The 18665-nt window shown below is 56.0% G+C and overlaps 1 protein-coding gene across 1 annotated transcript in view; it reads right to left on the bottom strand.

Moving 5' to 3' along the window:
* Nucleotides 1-9611, bottom strand: part of RORC (RAR related orphan receptor C) — a 12593-nt gene extending 2982 nt beyond the window's left edge. Inside the window, 9 exon segments of the mRNA XM_049618406.1 lie at nucleotides 2022-2131; nucleotides 3968-4078; nucleotides 4261-4368; nucleotides 4463-4595; nucleotides 5547-5668; nucleotides 5891-6403; nucleotides 7609-7750; nucleotides 8074-8245; nucleotides 9580-9611. Coding sequence (XP_049474363.1) covers nucleotides 2022-2131; nucleotides 3968-4078; nucleotides 4261-4368; nucleotides 4463-4595; nucleotides 5547-5668; nucleotides 5891-6403; nucleotides 7609-7750; nucleotides 8074-8245; nucleotides 9580-9611 — 1443 coding nt within the window.
* Nucleotides 9612-18665: the final 9054 nt, after the last annotated feature.

Here is an 18665-nt window from a genome sequence, read left to right as displayed (position 1 = left end):
TCCTTCCATCCATCCTTCCATCCATCCTTCCATCCATCCTTCCATCCTTCCATCCATCCATCCATCCATCCATCCTTCCAACCTTCCTTCCTTCCTTCCTTCCTTCCTTCCTTCCTTCCATCCTTCCTTCCTTCCTTCCTTCCATCCATCCATCCTTCCATCCATCCATCCATCCATCCATCCTTCCATTCAATAAATGTTTGTTGAGAACCTACTCAGCTAGGCACTGTGATGGGGTGTGGGGATAGATCAATGGATAAAATAAGGTAGAATAAAATATCTGGCTTTATTAAATGCATATTCTAGTGAGGGAGCCAGAAAATATAATATGCCTGAGAATTTCTTAAAGAGCAGTAATGCAGGGTGGGGTGGAGGGCTTTTTGCATCAGAAAACCTCTCCAGAATGGAGGGATGGGGCAAGCCATTTGGAAAACTAGGGGAGGAACCTTCTAGGCAGCAGGAACAGCAGATACAAAAAGCCTGAGGTGCAACTGTGTGTGATGTGTTAAAGGAATAGCCGGGAGGCGACTGAGAGGGCAGGGAGAGGAGAGGAGGTGAGAAAAATTCAGGGTCATATTGTACTTGAGGCCAGTCAGCCATGACAGACCCTACAGGTGAGTCTCAGCAGGATGGGTGGCTATAGGAGGGCTGAGACTTATGCTGTGTGGCTACTGCAGGGCAGAGGAGGGAGGAGCAGGGGCCACTGTAACAGGCCAAGTGAGAACTGATAGGGGGGGGGGGGGGGGGGTGAGGGGGGGGGGGGTGATTCTGAAGGTGGAGTCAGACCTGCTTTCCAGCTGCCCCCCCCCCCCCGCCCCCGCCACGGTCCAGTCAGTCTCTCCTTCCAGGCTGTCCAACCGGACTTGAAGTTCTTTAGGGCCTAGACCGTTGTGTAAGTCATTTCTGTATCCTTGGCACCTAGCACTCACTGTGCCTGGCACATAGCAAGGGTCCATTGCTTGAATGATTACATAAAAGGTTCTTTTACACTGGTTCCAAATTAAATTGCCTAAATAATAGCTCTGATGATATCATTCCTCCAGCCCTCATGGCTCTCCATTGCCTGGAAATAAAGCCTTCACTCCTTAATATGGCACTCAAAGTCCTCTCTGATTTGCTACCTGACCTGATTTCCAGCTTCTTCTTGTCTTCTGCTACTTCCCTGCCCTCATCAGTCAGTGCCAGCTCCCAATCTTATGCTTCAGTCAAAATGTACTATGAGCTATTCCCCATATATGTACTATTTTGCCTCCTTATTTTTGCTGATATTGTTCCCGTAGCCTGGCATGCCTGTCCTACCACCATGAATGTCTGTTAAAATCTGTCATACTTCATGGCCTACCTTAAATGCCACCTTCCCTAGGAATCATTGATGACCCACTCTTTTTACCCCAGATTATTTTTAATCCCTATTCTATGCTTATAACATTTCCCCAATATCTCTTACCGAAGGAACCCATCAGGGGCGTGGGGACACAGTGGGAGAGCACTGGGATTCAATCTTGTATTTATTACTCGCCAATCATGCAAACGTCGGCAAGTCGCTTAAGTCTCCTCACCGCTAAAGGGATATTTGAATACCTGTCCTATTACTGAGTTGCCCTGAGGATGACAGCATGTCTGTGACAGCACCTTGTTAATCGTACTACTATTGTTATCACGTACCATATGCTACTCTGTACCAGAGTACCAGTACGAGCCTCTTCCTACTGCACTACGAACCCTCAGTGGGGGCAAGGATCACTTCTCTGTAGCTTTCCATTCCATGGTGCCTTGCACAAACAGGTGCTAGGTAAGTGATGGCTATATTAAACTGAACTGATTCCTGGAGGCCTCGCCCCCCAATTCCAGGCTCTCTCATGTTCCATCTGTACGCAAATGGCAGCGATTTCTTGTCCCCTTGGTTTCCGTGCTGCTTCTGCAAGCTCTCTAACACCATATGGCACTCTGTCCCCACAGAGCCCCAGGGTCCCAGATCTCGTGCCAGGCCTGACCTCTTCCACCTTGGGGACTGCTCCTACCTTGGCCAGGATACCTTGGCGGTGGGTCTTGTAGAGATGGTGATGGAAAGCCAGCTCCAGGTTGTGCTGCAGCTGCTCTACTTTCCTCTTTTCTTGGAGCCCTGGCCGGTCTGAAGGAGGGCATGGCACCATGGCAAGAAGAAGAAAGAACATGGACGTCAAATTCCCCCAACAGGGTGTGTCGTGTTGGGCATCTGTGCTGGAGCACGGCCTCCAGTGCACGTGCACATGCACACGTGTCCTGGCTTGATAATGAAAAGCTCTGGGGGCTGGGGGGTGGCGCCTGGGTGGCTCAGTCATTTAAGTGTTGGGCTTGGCTCAGGTCATGATCTCATAGTTCATGAGTTCAAGCTCCACATCGGGCTGTGTGCTGACAGCTCAGAGCCTGGAGCCTGCTTCACATTCTGTGTCTCCCTCTCTCTCTCTGCCCCTTCCCCACTCACTTTCTGTCTCTGAAAAATGAATAAATCTTAAAAAAATTTTTTTTTTTTTTTTAAAAAGAAGAGCTCTAGGGCCTGGGGCTGGGCTAGCTGTCTACAAGGCAAACTGGGGAGAGATAAGGCGGATAAGAACACCCAATTTCCTGATGCCCAAGCTGCCTTCTCCATGATACCCTGATATTTCACATGGCCCTTTCGATGCTGGGATTCCACTATGGGGGGATGAAATGGAAGGGAGCCCTGCCCCCTGGCCAAGGCTGAGACCAGATGAGAGATTGCCTTGGTGAAGCCTCCTAGGCCAGCATCAAGGCCTCTGCATCAATTGGTGGCTAACTTCAACAGACAAAGCACCTTTTGCCCTGGCTCCATCAGATAGCCAGAAGTCATCTTTTTTTTTTTTTCTAAATGTTAATTTATTGTTGAGAGAGACAGAGCGTGACTTAGGGAGGGGCAGAGAGAGAGGAAGACACAGAATCGGAAGGAGGCTCCGGGCTCTGAGCTGTCAGCACAGAGCCCAACGTGGGGCTCGAACTCACAGACCGCGAGATCATGACCTGAGCCAAAGTCGAATGCTTAACTCACTGAGCCACCCAGGCACCCCACCAGAAGTCATCTTTTAAGTCTTTATTTCTAGTTCAAATGATTAGGTCTCTGCTCATTGGCAGAGCCAGACAACAGATCGTCTTCATCTGCAAACTCAGGTTAGTAGCTCAGCTCATTAGCCCAGGTTCTCCAAATACTTAGCATTCCCTGGCTCAGCCCAGCCCGCCCCATTCCAGTGGGGAGGGTGTCCAGAGTTCCATTGTGATGGCACACAGTCTTAAAATTAGCTCACGCATGGGGTGCCTGGGTGGCTCAGTTGGTTGAACATCCGACTTCAGCTCAGGTCATGATCTTCCGGTTCGTGAGTTCAAGCCCCTGCGTCGGGCTCCATGCTGACAGCTCGGAGCCCAGAGCCTGCTTCAGATTCTGTGTCCCCTCTCTCTCCACCCCACCCCTACTTGTGCTCTGTCTCTCTCTGTCTTTTAAAAATGAATAAACATAAAAAAAAGTTTTAAAATTAGCTCACGCAGAGCAGTGATTCTCAGATTTGGTGGCACACGACAATCACCTGTGGGAGGCTGTTAAAAATCCTGATACTACAGGCTGCACCCCAGATCAATGACCTTAGAGTCTCTAGGAGTGGAGCCTGGAGAAGAATCATTTTTAGAGCTTCCGGGTGATCACAGTGTGTGGTCATGGTCACACTGGACACTCTGGCGTGAGCTCACAGGCCAGCTAATTTCTCTCTGGGATGTGGCTCACTTCCTTTCATCCCCACGGCTCCCTGGCCCCCCACTTGTCCCAACTCCACCTTGGGAGCCGTTTCCCTCTCTCAGGCTCCTCCTTCATTCTGCTCTTTAAAGCAGTTTTCCAGACTTAACCACATTTGAAGGTCCAGACCCTTCACTATCCCTTGCCCCCCTGCCACCCGAATGTCCCCCAGGCAGGCCCAGCAACACTCACTGGCGTTGATGAGCACGAGGGCTGTGTAGAGAGCAATCTCATCCTCAGAAAAGCGCAATGTGCTCAGGGAGCGGGAGAAGTCAAAGATGGAGCTGATGAGCTCCCCACAGCCTAAGGGACGGAAAACCAAAGGATTTGCCGGGTGAACGAGGCCACGGTGCCCGGGGACACCCACCCTCTTGATGTTTGGAGCAGAGGGGGTGATCTGACCTGAAAAGAGGATACCCTGGTTCTTGAACCTCTAGGGGGCTTGCCATCCCACCCCTCCCTCTCCATTTCCCCCTGCCCCTTACCCAAGGCTCGGAACAGCTCCGTGCCTCCGTATTTGCCTTCGAAAAAGACTGTGTGGTTGTCAGCGTTGTAGGCCCGGCACATCCTGACCAGGACCACTTCCATTGCTCCTGGAGAGGGCAGGGACATGCAGGCAGGAGTCAAGCGAAGCAGGAAGCCAGCTCTGTCCCCCTCCCCCCAGGCCTGCCCACCCTCCCTGGGCACCTGCTTTGAGAAGCACAATCTGGTCATTCTGGCAGAGCTCCATAAAGCCTGAGAGCCTCTTAGCGAACTCCACCACGTACTGAATGGCCTCAGTGAGGCGGTGGGCACAGCGTTCCCACATCTCCCACATTGACTGCAAGGAAGGAGGAGGTCCCACTGTAGCCCGGTTTATGACCCTGTCACCCTCCCAAGCCCCCGGGAGCCCGGACTGATAAACATCAGGAGTGAGTTTCAGAACTTCCACACGGTGCACTCCGGCATTTTAGCCTATTCTCAGCCCAGATGCACACTTGGGTTCAATGCCTGTCACGTGGTTGCACTCACTGAGCCCCCACCAGCAGCTGGCACCCGGTTAGCTGTCCATGGGGAAACAAAACCCATCTGAGATGCAGCTTTGCCCTCAAAGAGTTTGCATTTTGTAGGGGTGAGAAGGACACACTGACCCCTCTCCCAAAAAGACACACCCAAAGGTCTTGATAACCTGGAGAAGTGAAGGCTGAATGACAAACAGGTATTTTTAGAACAGGTGGTATTGTGAGAGTGTGATGCAAAAGAGTGTAAACTTTGGAGCCCAGTGGATCCGAACGTGTCTTTGGCTCCACGACTTTGTGGCCCAGGAAAAGTCTGTGAACCTCTCTGAGCCCAGTTTCCCGGTCTGCTAAGAACCAAAATAAATGCCAGGCTCCCAGGTGGCTGTCGTAAGAATGGTAGATAATTTATGTGAAGCGTCCAGCACAGCGCCCGGCAGAGAAGGGGTGTGTAACATCAGGGTTCTGACTGTTACCATCAGAGGACGAGGAAGGAGAGTATGCCGAGGTCTGTACGCCAAGGTGTGGGTGCTGGAGGCGGTAGGATGAAGGGCAGGCAAAATGTTAACCAGCAGGGGCCAAGGAAAAGCTCTCATCCATTGGCTAGACACATGCACACACACACACACACACACACACGCACGCACACCCCATGTTTCAAAGTGGGAACACCCTTGTGTGTTGCTCCAGCCCGCTCGCCTGTGCAGGTGGCCATCTCTGCACTCCCCCAGTGGAGGCGGGATGTCCCCCCTTCCCGTGGGCTCTCCTGGCCTCACCTTCCTCTGGTAGCCAGCCACCTCCTCCCGGGAGAAGATGTTAGGGCGCTGTCGTAGCAGGTCCTCCAGTCGCAGCTGACATGTCTCTCGGTAGGACTTACAAACGTTCTGCACCAGGTGCTCTGGGGCCAGAGGAGGAAGGCACAGGCTCTGTCAGCCAGCTGCCACCCTACCCACACAAAGGGCACTCCTGGCCTGGCCTACCCCTGCTCTGCCTCCCGCCCCCCTTCGACCCCTTGGCTCCCTTGGGCTCAGGTTCGGTGTACATGGAGTGCTGGCTCAGGCCCCTCTCTTGGAAGCCCCTCCCTCATGGTCCCTGCCCTCTCCACCTCCCAGCTGCTCACCAGTCTCTGTCAGGGAGGCATAGGGCACCTCTGGGGTGCTGTGGAAGCTGGGGCTGCAGTAGCTGTCTGGGCCCTGTCCTGGTTCCTCAAGCCCAGGATGCCTGGGGTCCTCGAAATGAAGCCTACATGTGTCAGGGGGCAGCTGGCTGCCTGTGCCATAGAAGCCGTCTCTGGCCTCGGCCTTGCCCCGCTCGGGGCTGTGTCCCAGGTGGTATGAGGCCCCGTTGGGCCCCGCCTTGGCCAGGCTGCTGGGGCAGGAGGGACCAGAGCCTGGGGCTCTCAGAAGGCCGGGGGGGCAGGCTGAGGCCTCAGGCAGGTCAGGCGAAGAGCCCAGGGGCAGCTGCCCATCTGGGAGCCCCACGGGGCACGCGAGGGCATCTGCTCCCTGGCCCCCCGCTGGCGGGGTCTTGGCCACTTGTCCCCGCTGCTGCTGTTGCTGCCGCTGTAGTTGTTTCTGCACCTCGGCATGCAGGCTGTCCCTCTGCTTCTTGGACATGCGGCCAAACTTGACAGCTGAAAGAGGTCGGGGACCAAGAGCGTTCAAGGCAGGAGGACTTGGGTGCTGGGCGGCACCAACATGCATTTTGATCATTACAAATTCACTTGCTGTCCCCTAAATAGCCGGCACCGAGCACAGCTTCCTTGGGGGCCCCCACTGTTGCTTGAGACCCCTGCCACCTCTTAGGTGTTTGCTGCAGGGCCAGTCCAGCCCAGGCGTTTTGGTCCCCCAGGCAAACTCTCCCGGCTGGAAACTGGCTTCTGCTAATGGCATGAATCTGGACTGAGGACTCTGGCCTCCTGATGCTGGGGCTGGGGGTGGTCATGTCGGGGGCCTCGAGCTGTATTGGGGTCACCTCGCCTGTCTAGGAGGGTCGGAGGAAGAGGAGAGCTGAAAACACAGGTCTCCCTGTGGTCAGGCCTGCAGGCTCCCTGGTGACCTAGATACTCACCACAGCCCAACCCAGGCTCCGCGGCTTGTTTCTGAACATCCTCTTCTGCTCTCTCTTTCCTGCCTTTTCACTCCCCCCCGCACACCCCTCCCAGGTGTGGGGGCACAGCCCCTCGCCCCGCCTGCCCCTTTGCACCCCAGAGTGTTTCCTTTCCCTTTGTTATTTTGGGCGCTGAAAAGTGCTGACAGACTCTTTCTGGCTCCTCATCACCTCATGCCTCCCCCAGCCCCTCCCTGGGCTCCCTCTGGGTGGTGATGGGGGGCTGTACTGAGGCGGGGGCAAGGACACGAGAAAGCGCCAGGGACAGCAGCCCTCCCCACGCTCATGACTTCTGGGTTGTTCTCAGGCCCACTCTGGCTCCCTTCCTAGCCACCATCCTGTGTCCTATCATAGGGCTGGCGCACCAGGAAGGGAGATGAGCTAGTACTGGAGCCATGGGGCAGCAGGGCAGCAGGGAGGATGTGGAAGCTGGATGGTTTCTGGGCCACAGGTGAGGGGACTGAGGAGAATCCATCACAGGAAGAGGAAAGGGAGGAGTCGGGGATGTTGGGGAATGGAGGACTGTTCTAGCAGACCCTAAAACTGGGGACGGCAAAGTCCTTTGGTGAGGGTGGTGGGCCTACCCCACTGGGCACCCCCGTTGTGCATGGCCAGCCCATGTCCCACAGAAGGACGTTTCTACAGGGTAACCTCTGCCTAGCACAGCAGGCCAGGCTGCCTCTTTGGAGACTCCAGGGAAACCCCAGGGGGCTCCCTGCTTGGCCTCACCATCTCGGGACATGCCCAGTGCCAGGCATTTCTGCAGCCGGCAGTGCTGGCACCGGTTTCGGCTGGTACGGTCGATGGGGCAGTTCTGCTGGCGGGTGCAGGAGTAGACCACGTTACACTGCTGGCTCCGGCGGAAGAAACCCTGGGGAAGGCAGGCGAGGAGACCTTGGCTGTCTTTCCTGGCCAGGCCCAGCTCAGTCCCCAGTGCTTCCAGCCCCGGCTCTGGCCCCAGCTTTCCCAGATTCGACCCCCCATCAGTTTTCTCTCCTCCATGTTTTAGCATGATGACAGTTTGCCCTGCCATCATGTTCCCAGCTCAGGACAAGGCCTTCCTGTGCACAGGGCCTCCCAGGTAAGGCACCTCCCAAGCAGCTCCCTAGCTGCTTCAGTAGACCATCCCGGAATAAAGGCCACAGAACCCCTTCTCCTCACCTCGGAAGAGACCGTACGCGCGCACATGCTCACCTTGCACCCCTCACAGGTGATAACCCCGTAGTGGATCCCAGATGACCTGTCCCCACAAATTTTGCAAGGAATCACTTCAATTTGTGCTGGAAGAAAGAAAGAACGGGAGGTCAGCCCAGGAGCCTTATCTGCCTCCTGCCCCCTCACTCGCCCTTCTCCAGCTTGTTCCCCTCTTGCAAGATGGAAGGAAGGAAAAAAGTGCCAAACACTGCTCCACAACAGGCCTAGGGGGGCTGTGTTTGGTTTGGTGGGGCAGCCGGGGGCTGTTGCAGCCCCAAGGGGGCAAGAATGCAGCTGCCGAGAGGCCACCTGCTCAGCCCTTCAAGTGGAAAAGCTCCAGTTGCCTCCCTCCCGCCTGGGGACCTAAGAGTCCTCGCTGCTTTACAACACCTGCTTCCCGCGCAGGGGGCTTCCTCTAGGCCCCTCTCCCCCACCAGGGCTCTGCTTCCATGGGAAGAGTGTGAAGCGTGGGGGCGGGGGGGGGGGAGATGTGGTGAACCAGCCGGGAGGCACTGGGGGCCAGGTACAGATGCCAGCCATCCTTGGCAAGGCAGTGAAGGCTCAGGGGTGGGTTGAGCAGAGACCCCGGGGCCAAGCAGACAGGGTCCACAGAGTAGGGCCCAGGGGGTATGGAGAAGTGAGTTAGAGCCCAGGAGAGGGTTCAACAAGCCAGGTCTGTCAGATGCCGGGGACCCAGGGAGAGAATCAAACAGGGTGCTGAGGCTCCTGGCCCTGGAGCAGAGAGTGGGCAGCTCTGTGTGTATCAGTACATGAGAGTGTGGATGTTTACGTGTGCACGAGGGCCTCTGGGTCCCATTGTATGCCCACACGTCATGAATGCTAACTTTGGCTGGGACTAGGGACCATCTCATTTAAACTTTTTCCTTTCCTTTACAGGTGAGGGAATAGACCAGATGAGGTAAGTTTGCCCCAGGGCCGGGTCTACATCCTAGCTCCCCTGCTTTCCATTATGCTGTTCTGTGTACATGGCTTTTGGGGTACACACACCAGTGGGCATGTTTGAGGGTGTGTGTACACACGGAAGGTACACATAATTGTGAGCCAGTGGGCATGTCTGCTTGAGCCAGCAGTCTCACCTGCACGTTGGCGTGTTAGTGTTTGTTCTCTGGGCCACAGGGTCCCTGACCTATACCTGGCTCCAGATTCTTCTCTCCTTTGCCCTGGCCCCGTCAATGCCCACAGCTCTCTCCTGAATTTCAGGGACCAGCAGTTGGCCTTCTCCCAGCTCGTCGTTGAAGGGGAGTTGGGATTCCCACTATGTCAGGGGGACTCCGTCCCTCCCAAGGGACAGGGGTCTCTTGTGTGCCTTTGGTGTCCTGCTGCCTCCCCTTTGAGCAGGGAGGCTGGGGTGGAGCAGACCAGAAAAGTGGTCTAGGACTGCAGCCCCTGCTCATGGGTGACGTGTCCCCCATCCGTGTCCTACTCTGAGGGTCAGTGGAAGCAGCAGCTTGTCTATAGGGCAAACCTATATTCCAGTGAGCTTACCTCTGGCTCTGGCCTGGGCCCTGGTCACGCATATGCGTAGGGCCTCCCAATGTGAAGTGGGCGCCTTTACACCACCGTCCCCTCAAGCCAGCTTTGAGCTGAGTCAGAGTAAGCAGCCGCCTCCTCATGGGGGACTGGGCCCATGAGTATCTGAAACCCCTCCGTGAGAAGTCCGTTCTCTTCCCCACCCCAGCCCCCATCCGACTGCCCAAACCCCACGCAGGAGGCTGTGATCACCGTGGGGGGGGGGGGGGTGGTGACGGAAAGTGAGCCTTTCAGATTCTTTCCAGTAAATTAGGAGTAGATTGGAATTCGTGGAGGGGAAGAGAGAACAAGACGGGGGATTGGTAGCTGGAAAAGGGACAGAAAACATGGAGACACTGCATGTCAAGTCACTTAGATTCTCTAGGCCTCGGTTCCCTTGCCAGTGAGGCCGGGGTACAAATAACACTGTCCATGGGGGGATTGTAGGTAGTTTCGCAGGCGCAATGACATTACCTGTGGGAAGCACTGTGTAAGAGGCAAAACTCTACATATGCTGTTACTACAGAGCAGGGCCAAAGGTGAAGAAGGCCAGTGGGCATTTGAGGCCTGATGGAAACACCTGTGCCCCATGGAGTCTGTGCTTGTGTCAACACCTTCCCCTTCAACAGTGTGGGTCTCCCTCTGTAGTGGCCCTCAGCCCAGAGAGGGGAGAAACCACCTTGGGTCACCCAAAAAAGTAAGCGGCAGGGAGATTAGGCCAAGCCACAGTGGGAACTCGGACTCCAGCCCAGCAGTCAACCACAGGCCTCCCTGCCTCTTCCCTTCTCCAAGAGCCACATCCGTGTGCGTGTGTGCACCAACCACACAGGTGACCCAGACACATCTCCCTGCCCTATGCCTGACCCACTGCTGGTCCTGGCCCCAGGAGCCTCGTGGCACTATAACCAAGACCTTATTGTTCTCATAGGCTGATGTGGCCAGCCATGGATGCCCTTCACAAATACCTATTCTTGAGGGGGACGCTGGAGTTTAGACCCCAGCCACCAGGCCAGCCACTCCTCAGGGCTCCCCAACCACAGTCCCAAGACAGAGGTACACAGTGAGAATGAACACAGAGTCAGAAGTTCCGAGCTGGGAGGCTCAGACTCTTGTAGCTTCTGAGCTAGAGAGACCAAGAGGTTCAGGACTAACAGACAACAGAGACTTAGAACCTGAGCTGGAGATGCAGGTGCAGAAACACAGAAAGACCCACACCGATGTTCTGCCCCCAGTGCCCTGCCCCTGGCCCTTTCTGCACCACCAGGCCCCTGCTCTCCCTGCTCCCTCCTTCCCCTGCCACCTGTACCCCTTTCAGTGCCATCTGCTTGAAACCTCAAAGAGAAAGTCCCGTTGCGCGCGAGGGGGACTTGTGGAGGCGGGGAGTGGAGAGAGTGGGGAGAGAACGGGAAGAACCGGCAGAGGTGGCAGTGAGGTGAACAGGAGCTGAAAGCACCCCGCACCCCTCACCTTCACAACCTACCCCCGAGCCCTTGCCTGCAGCAGCAGGTGATGGGAACCCAGGTTGGGGAGGGGGAGCTGAGTAATCACGGGATTACTCAAACGGTTGCCCTGGAGCCTGGCCTGCCAGGAACTTAGCGTCTAAGGGCCTGATGGTGCCAGGAACTTGAACCAAGCAAAGGTCAGGACTGTCTAGGCCAGCCCCTGCGGCCCCCGCTGCTTCAGGAAGATCTTTGCACCTCACTGCTGCTCTCTCCCAGGGCCCATCAAAGGAAACCCTCTCACTCCCAGGAGAGAGAGGTGTCCACTTACAAACGCTCCTGAAATCAGCTAGTGATTACATGGCTCTAGCCCCCACCAAGGGATCTTGTGAAAATTTTGTGAGCAGGTCCCTGCTCAGGTCTGAGGGCCCAGATCCTGCATATGGACAAGCTCTGCTTGGTGCCCAAGCTTGCTGGTCCTCAGTCTGTACTTTTGAGTAGCGAGAATTTAGTCCCTCTTGAAGCTTTTGTGCAGGGCTGCTCCTCCCTGGGGGACAAGGGTGGGGTTGGCCGTCTTTCCCCCAGCTCATTTTCATTTATTCTCCTCAGCCTGTGAGGCCTCTAAAGCTGCATTCTGATAGGACACTGGGAAAAGAAAATGAACCCCTTCTCGATTGCTTCAGAGACTGAAGCATCCCCAGGGAGCTTGCTGTGTGCACCTCTGCTCTGCTCCGGGGGAAATCCGGTAGCGAGGAGGTGGTCTTTCCCTCCCTCCAACCCCTCTAATCTCACCCTTCCCACAGCTGTGAGATTCATTGATAGCGCTCTCTGAATGCATCCAGAGCCTGGCTCTTAGGAAGCCAGCCCTGGGCCTTGTCCAGGTGCCCTATGCCACAGAGAGGAAGTGGTAGGAGCGAAGGAGGGGCTCTAGCCCAGGGGGATCTCTCCCCTCAAACCCCAGAACCACTCCCCCACCCCCCCCTCTGCTGCCCCACCAGCCCTGGTAGAGTGGATGCAACCAGAGGCACCCTGGGGTCTTTATCTTCTCCTGGTGCTTTGTCAGTCTCCAGATGGGCCTTCCTTCTCTTTCTCTACCCGTTTCTCCAGCCGACAGGGGTTCAAGGGCAATGATAATGATAGACATAAGCCGTGGCTGAATTTTCCTTGGTGCCAGGCTTTGCATACGTGTTTCATTAATGATTACAACAACCCTAGGGACCAGGCATTGCTTGTACTGTCCCCATTTTACACATGAGAAAACAGTCAAGGAGGGAGTAAGTGGCTTGACTAAGGTCACACAGCCTGAAGTGGCAGATCTGACATTTGAACCCAGGTCTCTGTAATTCTGTAACCCATGTCCCCAACCATTAAGCTATACACCCTGTAAGGATGAGATGCCCAAGTGAACCAAGGAAATGGGATACGGGACAAGGTTACTGGCCACAGAGGAAAGGTGGGCTGGGAACAGAATTCAGAGACGACCCCCCCCGGGGAACTAAAGCCGGGACTCATGCCTGGTGTAAGGACACCCAGGGACATGGTCCCCTCGCTCCCTGCTCTTCATCTGCCGTGCCACCTCCTCCTGCCTGTATTCATGTCTTGGGGCCAAGGTGTCCAAGGCCAGCTCGCCTGACCCAACAGAGCTCCTCTGGGGGTGTGGGCTGGCTTTCATACAACGTAGTAGGCCTCTGCAGGGATGAATGAGTGGACAGGAAAGAGGAATGCACCTCTTTTCTTAGCTTAGCTCCCCCACCCCCACCCCTATGGAGACCACAGCTCTGGCCAGGGGTCCCAGTGTACCCCAGCCTGTCACCAGCCTCCCTCCTTTCTCAGCTCTCCTTCCCGCAGCTTCTGCAAAGCTGGAAACCACTTTGGTGTGTGCCCCCACAGGGGAGCGGGAGGGGGAGGGGTGGCGGGGGCCAGGAGAGAAGCACTTCTATCTGCTGAACACTGCTCCCGAGGTAGGGCGAGGGTTTTCTGCTGATACACCCAGATCCCAGGGCTGAGAAAGTAGTGAAGCTAAAACTCAGGTGGGCGAGGGAGAGTCTGGGGTTCTGAAAAGCCACGAAAGACAGCCAGCCACCTGAAACCCCTCCGGGTGCCCCCGCCACCCCCGCAGTCTGGGACAGGAGAAAGGAGGGGAAACAAAAGAATTGAGTGAAAACAACCAGTGAATGGGGGGAGGGGATGAATCACCAGGAGGAAGCTCTGAGGAGTGGGAGCCCCAAGACACAGTCAGCGGCCTTCCCTGCCGCCAGCCTTGTGCGTCCTTTCCACAGGGCTCTGCTGTTCCAGGAGACCAGGAACCCAGAGAGACTCTGGCTGGGGTGCTGACGCTCTGCCCTGTAACCGACCCTGCCCCGAACACACATCCCCATCTTTTCTGAGCCCAGAGTCCCAGGACAGCATTACAGTAGCAGGAAGAGTAGAGATTAGATCTCAGGACTGGCCGTGGAGGACAAGAGGAGACCCCAGAGCTGCCTTCCTTAGAGGGCTCTTAGCATGGGAAAGTCCCTGTTCCCTGTCTGAGTCAGGGGCACAGAGGCAGGGGAGATGAGGGGGCCCCCAGGAGGGCAGCAATACTGCTTCAGTGTGATGGGACAGGCTGTAGCGCCGTGGCCTCTAGGACCTTGGGCTAGGGGTGTTTGGGATTCCAGTTAGGGACGGGAAGAGAAGAAAAGGCAAAGGTTCTGGGGTGATGCAGGGAAGGAGGGGGCCCTTTGTAAAGTCTTCAGGTGGTCCAGGGCTCCCAGGATAATAGCTGTGGCACCCTTGGGGACCTGGACTACTTCTGGCCCACGGCTCCTCATTATCATGACCAGACTTGGAAAGATCAGGGCACAGCAAAGACTGGCATGCGACCTCATACCTCCCCTTCCCCTTCCCCCTACTGCCCCATGCACACTCAATGGTTGGTGGGGGGAGCTCATGCCTATTGCCTCCACACTGGCCGTGCCCTCAGAGAGAGATGACTAGGGCCACCATCCCTCTGGCTGGCTGGGAGTCTTTCTGGCTAATGGACATTTCCTCTTTGCTTAGCTGCAGCTCGCCATGGCAGGGAGCCCCTATCACCCTTCCAGAACCTCCATAAAATCCATGCCTCCCCCTTCCTGCCTTCCTAGACCCACTCAGTACTCAGCGTCTCCTCTCTGCAGCCTGTCCTCTTTCCTCCCCATCTCTCCCTGTGTCTGTGTGCCTTTCCATTGTCTGCGCTCCAGCTCTGTGTCGGGCTTCACGCGGTGCTGTTTGGGTGGTAGTTCTCCACTTACAGCTCCATCAGGGCATCATTCTTTCCCCAAGTATTTCATGACTCTGTCCTTTGGGTTTGGCCTCTGCACCTCTCTCTATTTCCTGGTATGTTTCTGGTCCTTGTTTGTCTGCCCCTCAGTCTCTGGGTGTGTCATAGTCCCCAGCCCCCAGTGTGTAGACTCTCCCTGGCTATAGTCAGAGAGCGCAGAGGTGGCTGGCACTCACTAGGTGTGTGTGGGCGGGGATGGGGGCAGCCAGGTAACCTGGGGCTATGAGATACCCAGAGATGTCCAGGTGAGAAGGACTAGTGGCATCTACCCCCAGATCGGAGGGGACCCCCTTCTCTTATCTACCAGACTGGATGGAGCTGTTGGGGGGAAATTATGTAGAACTGCCTAGTGGCTCCCTCCTCCAGTACTGGGGACTCCTGTTCTCCTGCCAGGCTCTGAAACACACCCAATCCTTGCTTCCCAGGGTGGATTTGCTGACTGGGGACCATTTCTGGGAAGACTGGTTTGCTAACTTTTGCTGCTAGTCGGAAGAAGCTAGAAGGAAACTGAAGCTCCAAAGGGCCCCTCTTCCTGTGGAAATCTTTGGCTTTTTTCCTTGCCCCTCCTGACCCATCCCAGCTCATACACCCACACTGGAATCTCTGTCCCAAGCTCCTTCTCTTCTATGGCCTCTCTATGTCCTGGGAGAGTTGAGATGCCTTCACTAGCTTTGGGGGTGCTCACCTTGGGGACCAGGGCTCTCTCCTTGGTCGTGGGTCCTCGAACTGGGACCCTCTCCAGAGTTAGTTTTGTTTTTAAATTTAGCTCTTATTTTGCTTATGAGGAGACCAGAGCCCAGTGACTTGTTTAAGACTACGTGGCTAGTTGGTGACAGAGCTGGCATCAGAATCTGGTCTTTAGATTCTCAGCCCATGGGTCTTTCCAGGACCCAATATGGCCTCCCTTCTGTGGTTTGTGGGAAGACCCCAGGTTGAGGCTGGGCCTGCCTCAGGCCTCAGGCCACAGGGACATGGGGCTTCCCTTTTCCTCATTTGCCCTGTGCTCTGAGAGGCCCTCCAGCTTTCCTGACGTGAACAGAGGGATTGTCTGATTTACTTGTGCTTGCTCTGCTAGAAGGCACAGGGACTGTACACATCTGCCCGCAAGCTGTTGGCCCATGGCTTCACACCAGGAAGGGGTGAAACTGAAGGCTTTCTGCTCTGTCTCCCCTGCCTGATCCCCCCTCATCAAATGAATGACGGAAACCTGGGGACACACACACACACACACACACACACACACACATGCTGAGACCTGGATGTTGGGTTCTGACCCTCTCTATCTGCCGATCTGGCTCTCCTCTCCCTGTCCTGCTGCTTCAGGGCACAGCAACCCCTCTGGCTCCTCTTTGAGCCCACTCTGAGGCAGGTTGGCGGCATGGAGGGAGTTACTGCAGTGGGAGAGTGTGCCTGTCAGTCACCAACCTCCCTCTGCTGCAGCCGTGTGATCTGGGTGAAGCACTGGCCTCCCTGGGGCTCAGTCCTTTCTTGTTAAACGCGGGGCAGAGCACCTCAGACACTCCTGCAGACCCTTTCCAGGGCTCATGACATATGTGGTCCTCCACAGCCCCCTCTATTACCCTGCCCTAAGAAAATTGCCTGGGGAGTGAGACTCCACAGCTACTCCACCCATCTCCCAACAGAACTTGGCCTTGACTGGGACACACCCTGTGGTGGGGGGAAGAGCCCTCAGCTTTGCTCATGCTGTTCCCAAGACACCTCTCTGTTCCAGAGGCCCAGGGATGACAGTGGCATCTAGGCTTCCCCACTCCCAGGTGGCCCCATTCACTTACTTCTCATGATTGAGCCTTGGGCTTTGCTGCCTTGGCTTTCTGTCCTCAGTGGGGGGTGGTCCGGGGATGGGGCACAGCTGGCAGCTGGGTTGGGGGTGAGGCCCTCTCTGCCGAGCTTCAGCCTGTAGCTCCTCACCTAGCTCCCTCTCAGTTCTTCTGGGCCAGGGGGGTTGAAGCCACCACCACACAGGTGGCCGAGTGACAACCCCCCCACTCCATCCCCACCCGCTCTAGGGTGCAGTGAGTAGGATGACAGGCGCCGAACGTGGCCAATCTGGGCCTGGGGCAGGGTGTGAGGGGCGGGGCAGCCAATTGCAGGGGGCGTTGGAAAATTCCAAAACCACATGCGACAGCCACACGCGGTAAAAGCTGTTTCCACCCGTCAAGGTAGTTCTGGCTGGGGAGCCAGAATGGAGCTCACGGGAGCCTGGGGCCAGGTTCCTACTCCCCCTCCCGCTGAGGACCACAGCCTGACCCTCTTTGCCAGGCGACTCCAGGGACAGGGATGTTTCTAGAGGTAAGTCACAGGATGTCTGCCCCCGGGGGGGCAGTGGCTGGTGCCACCAGAGACCCTGTGGACTGTCAACTGCCACCCAGTGGGGTGCAGTCTGAGAGGCCGCCCCACCACCCCACCCGCCATGCTCATGACCTCCCTCCAGACATGGCATATGCCCTTGGCTAGGGACTAAAGATAATAGCAGCAGTAATAATCATCAGACGAATATCCATTATCCGCAGGTAGGGTTATTTCCTCAGGACCAAAACTACTGAAACTGGAATGCAGATAATGTTGGCAATGACAATGATGATGATGATGGTGGTGGTGGTGGTAATAAAACAATAATAATGTTTACTATGTGCCAGAAACGGTTATTAATTTCTTATGTGGATTATCTAATACTCACAAAATACTTTATGAAGTAGGCACCATTATCCCCATTTTGAAGAAAGTGAGACACAGAGAGGTTAAGTAACTTGCCCAAGGTCACACAGCTAGTTAGTGGTGGGGTCAGTATTCAAACTCAGGCAGTTTGGCCCCAGATCCCACCTGAGGAATGGGAGAGCTTCTCTGGTTCATCCTCTAGCTCTTGAGGATGTCTCAGCTTGGGAGGTTTCCTGGCACTTGAGGCTAGAGTTTATTGGCCTGGGGGTCCTTCTGAGGGTCCCGCTCAGCCTCAGATCTGCTCTGTGGGGTACCTGGGCCTGAGGGTTCCCTCTTCAGGGCCCTTTAGTGATTAGGCCCTCTCTTGGTCTGGGAGTCCCTCCTGGGCTCCTCCCTTCTTGGGACTGTCCTGGATCTCCTCCTTGGGTTGTCTCAGTTCAGAACCTATTTTTCTGAGGCTCTCGGCCTGGGGGAGTCCCTCATCTCTTCCGGATTCTCTGATCCTCTAAGAGGTCTCTGGTCTTGCCGGGCCTCTAATAGCTCCCCAGCACAGTACCTTTCCCTGCTGGCCTTCCTCTGGCTCTCGGGGCAGCAGAATGCACATGCACGGAAGGCCTGTCACCCTGGCTTCTCATAGGACACTCTGGGGTGGGGGCAAGGGCTTGGTTGCACAGGCCCAGTGGGGTTGGGAGAGGGGAAGGGGGCGTGGTCTTGGTCAAGGTTTCTGTGGTAAGAGGTTAAGGTCGGGATGGAGTATAGGCTCCTCCAGTTCCAGCTGCTCCGAAAGTCCCCCTTCTTCCCCCCCCCCCCCCCCCCATATGGTCCCTGGTTCCCATCCCCCGGTTCTTGAGCACGTCACTCCTTGACCTGCTTTCCTCCCAGGGCCCTGCTCAGCATTTCCGTGGGGCCCTGTGGCTAGGGGCAGGCGAGGCACCGATCTGGATTGTGCTGAGCCAAGCAACCCCCCACCCAGGAGGACGCAGCATCCTGGATAGCCCCCCGGCGCCTGTCCGCCCAGCTTAAGGACGAGGGGACGCTGTTGCCCTCTGAGATGTCCCTGCTTGGAACAGGGAGGCTCTAGGCAATCTTGGCAGCCGGAGCAAGGTCAGTGAGCTCTCAGGAGGAACTGGTAGGCAATCCAGGGGAGCGCCATGGAGAAAGGCAGGTGGTCTCTCTTGCGCCAGAGTGGTTCTCATTAATGCGGGGACCTGTGCTTCTGGAGGAGGCCTTTCCCAGAGTACCCTCAGGCGGTTAAGGGCACGCCTGGCCCTGATGGGATATAAGCTTTGGGACTGAGATTGGATGGGTGCATTTTCTGGGGGAATGGCCTCTACAAACTAAGGGGTTAGATCCCATGTGCTGAGAGGTCCCTAGAGGGGATGCTTCCCCACCAGTGTCCATTGGGAAGTCCTTCCTGAGCTCTAGCCTTCCTACATGCTGTGGCCTCAGTCTTTCGGGGTCCAGAGTGTCCCTGTGTGTCATGTTTCCTACAGAGGTGAAGGTTTTCCTGCTCTCCAGCTCTGCACGGCCTGGCTTGTTCACACCTCAGGATGTGTTAACCACCAAGATGAACACCAAATGTGGCTCAGCTGTCGCAAAGCCTGGTGCAGGCTCCCCGAGTCCCAAAGGCCACCCCTGCCTCCCCCTGC

The sequence above is a fragment of the Panthera uncia genome, assembly GCF_023721935.1.
Source record: "Panthera uncia isolate 11264 chromosome C1 unlocalized genomic scaffold, Puncia_PCG_1.0 HiC_scaffold_4, whole genome shotgun sequence".
NCBI lineage: Eukaryota > Metazoa > Chordata > Mammalia > Carnivora > Felidae > Panthera > Panthera uncia.
The sequence above is the reverse complement of the archived record's forward strand: the minus strand, read 5'-3'. Positions and strand labels throughout refer to the sequence as shown.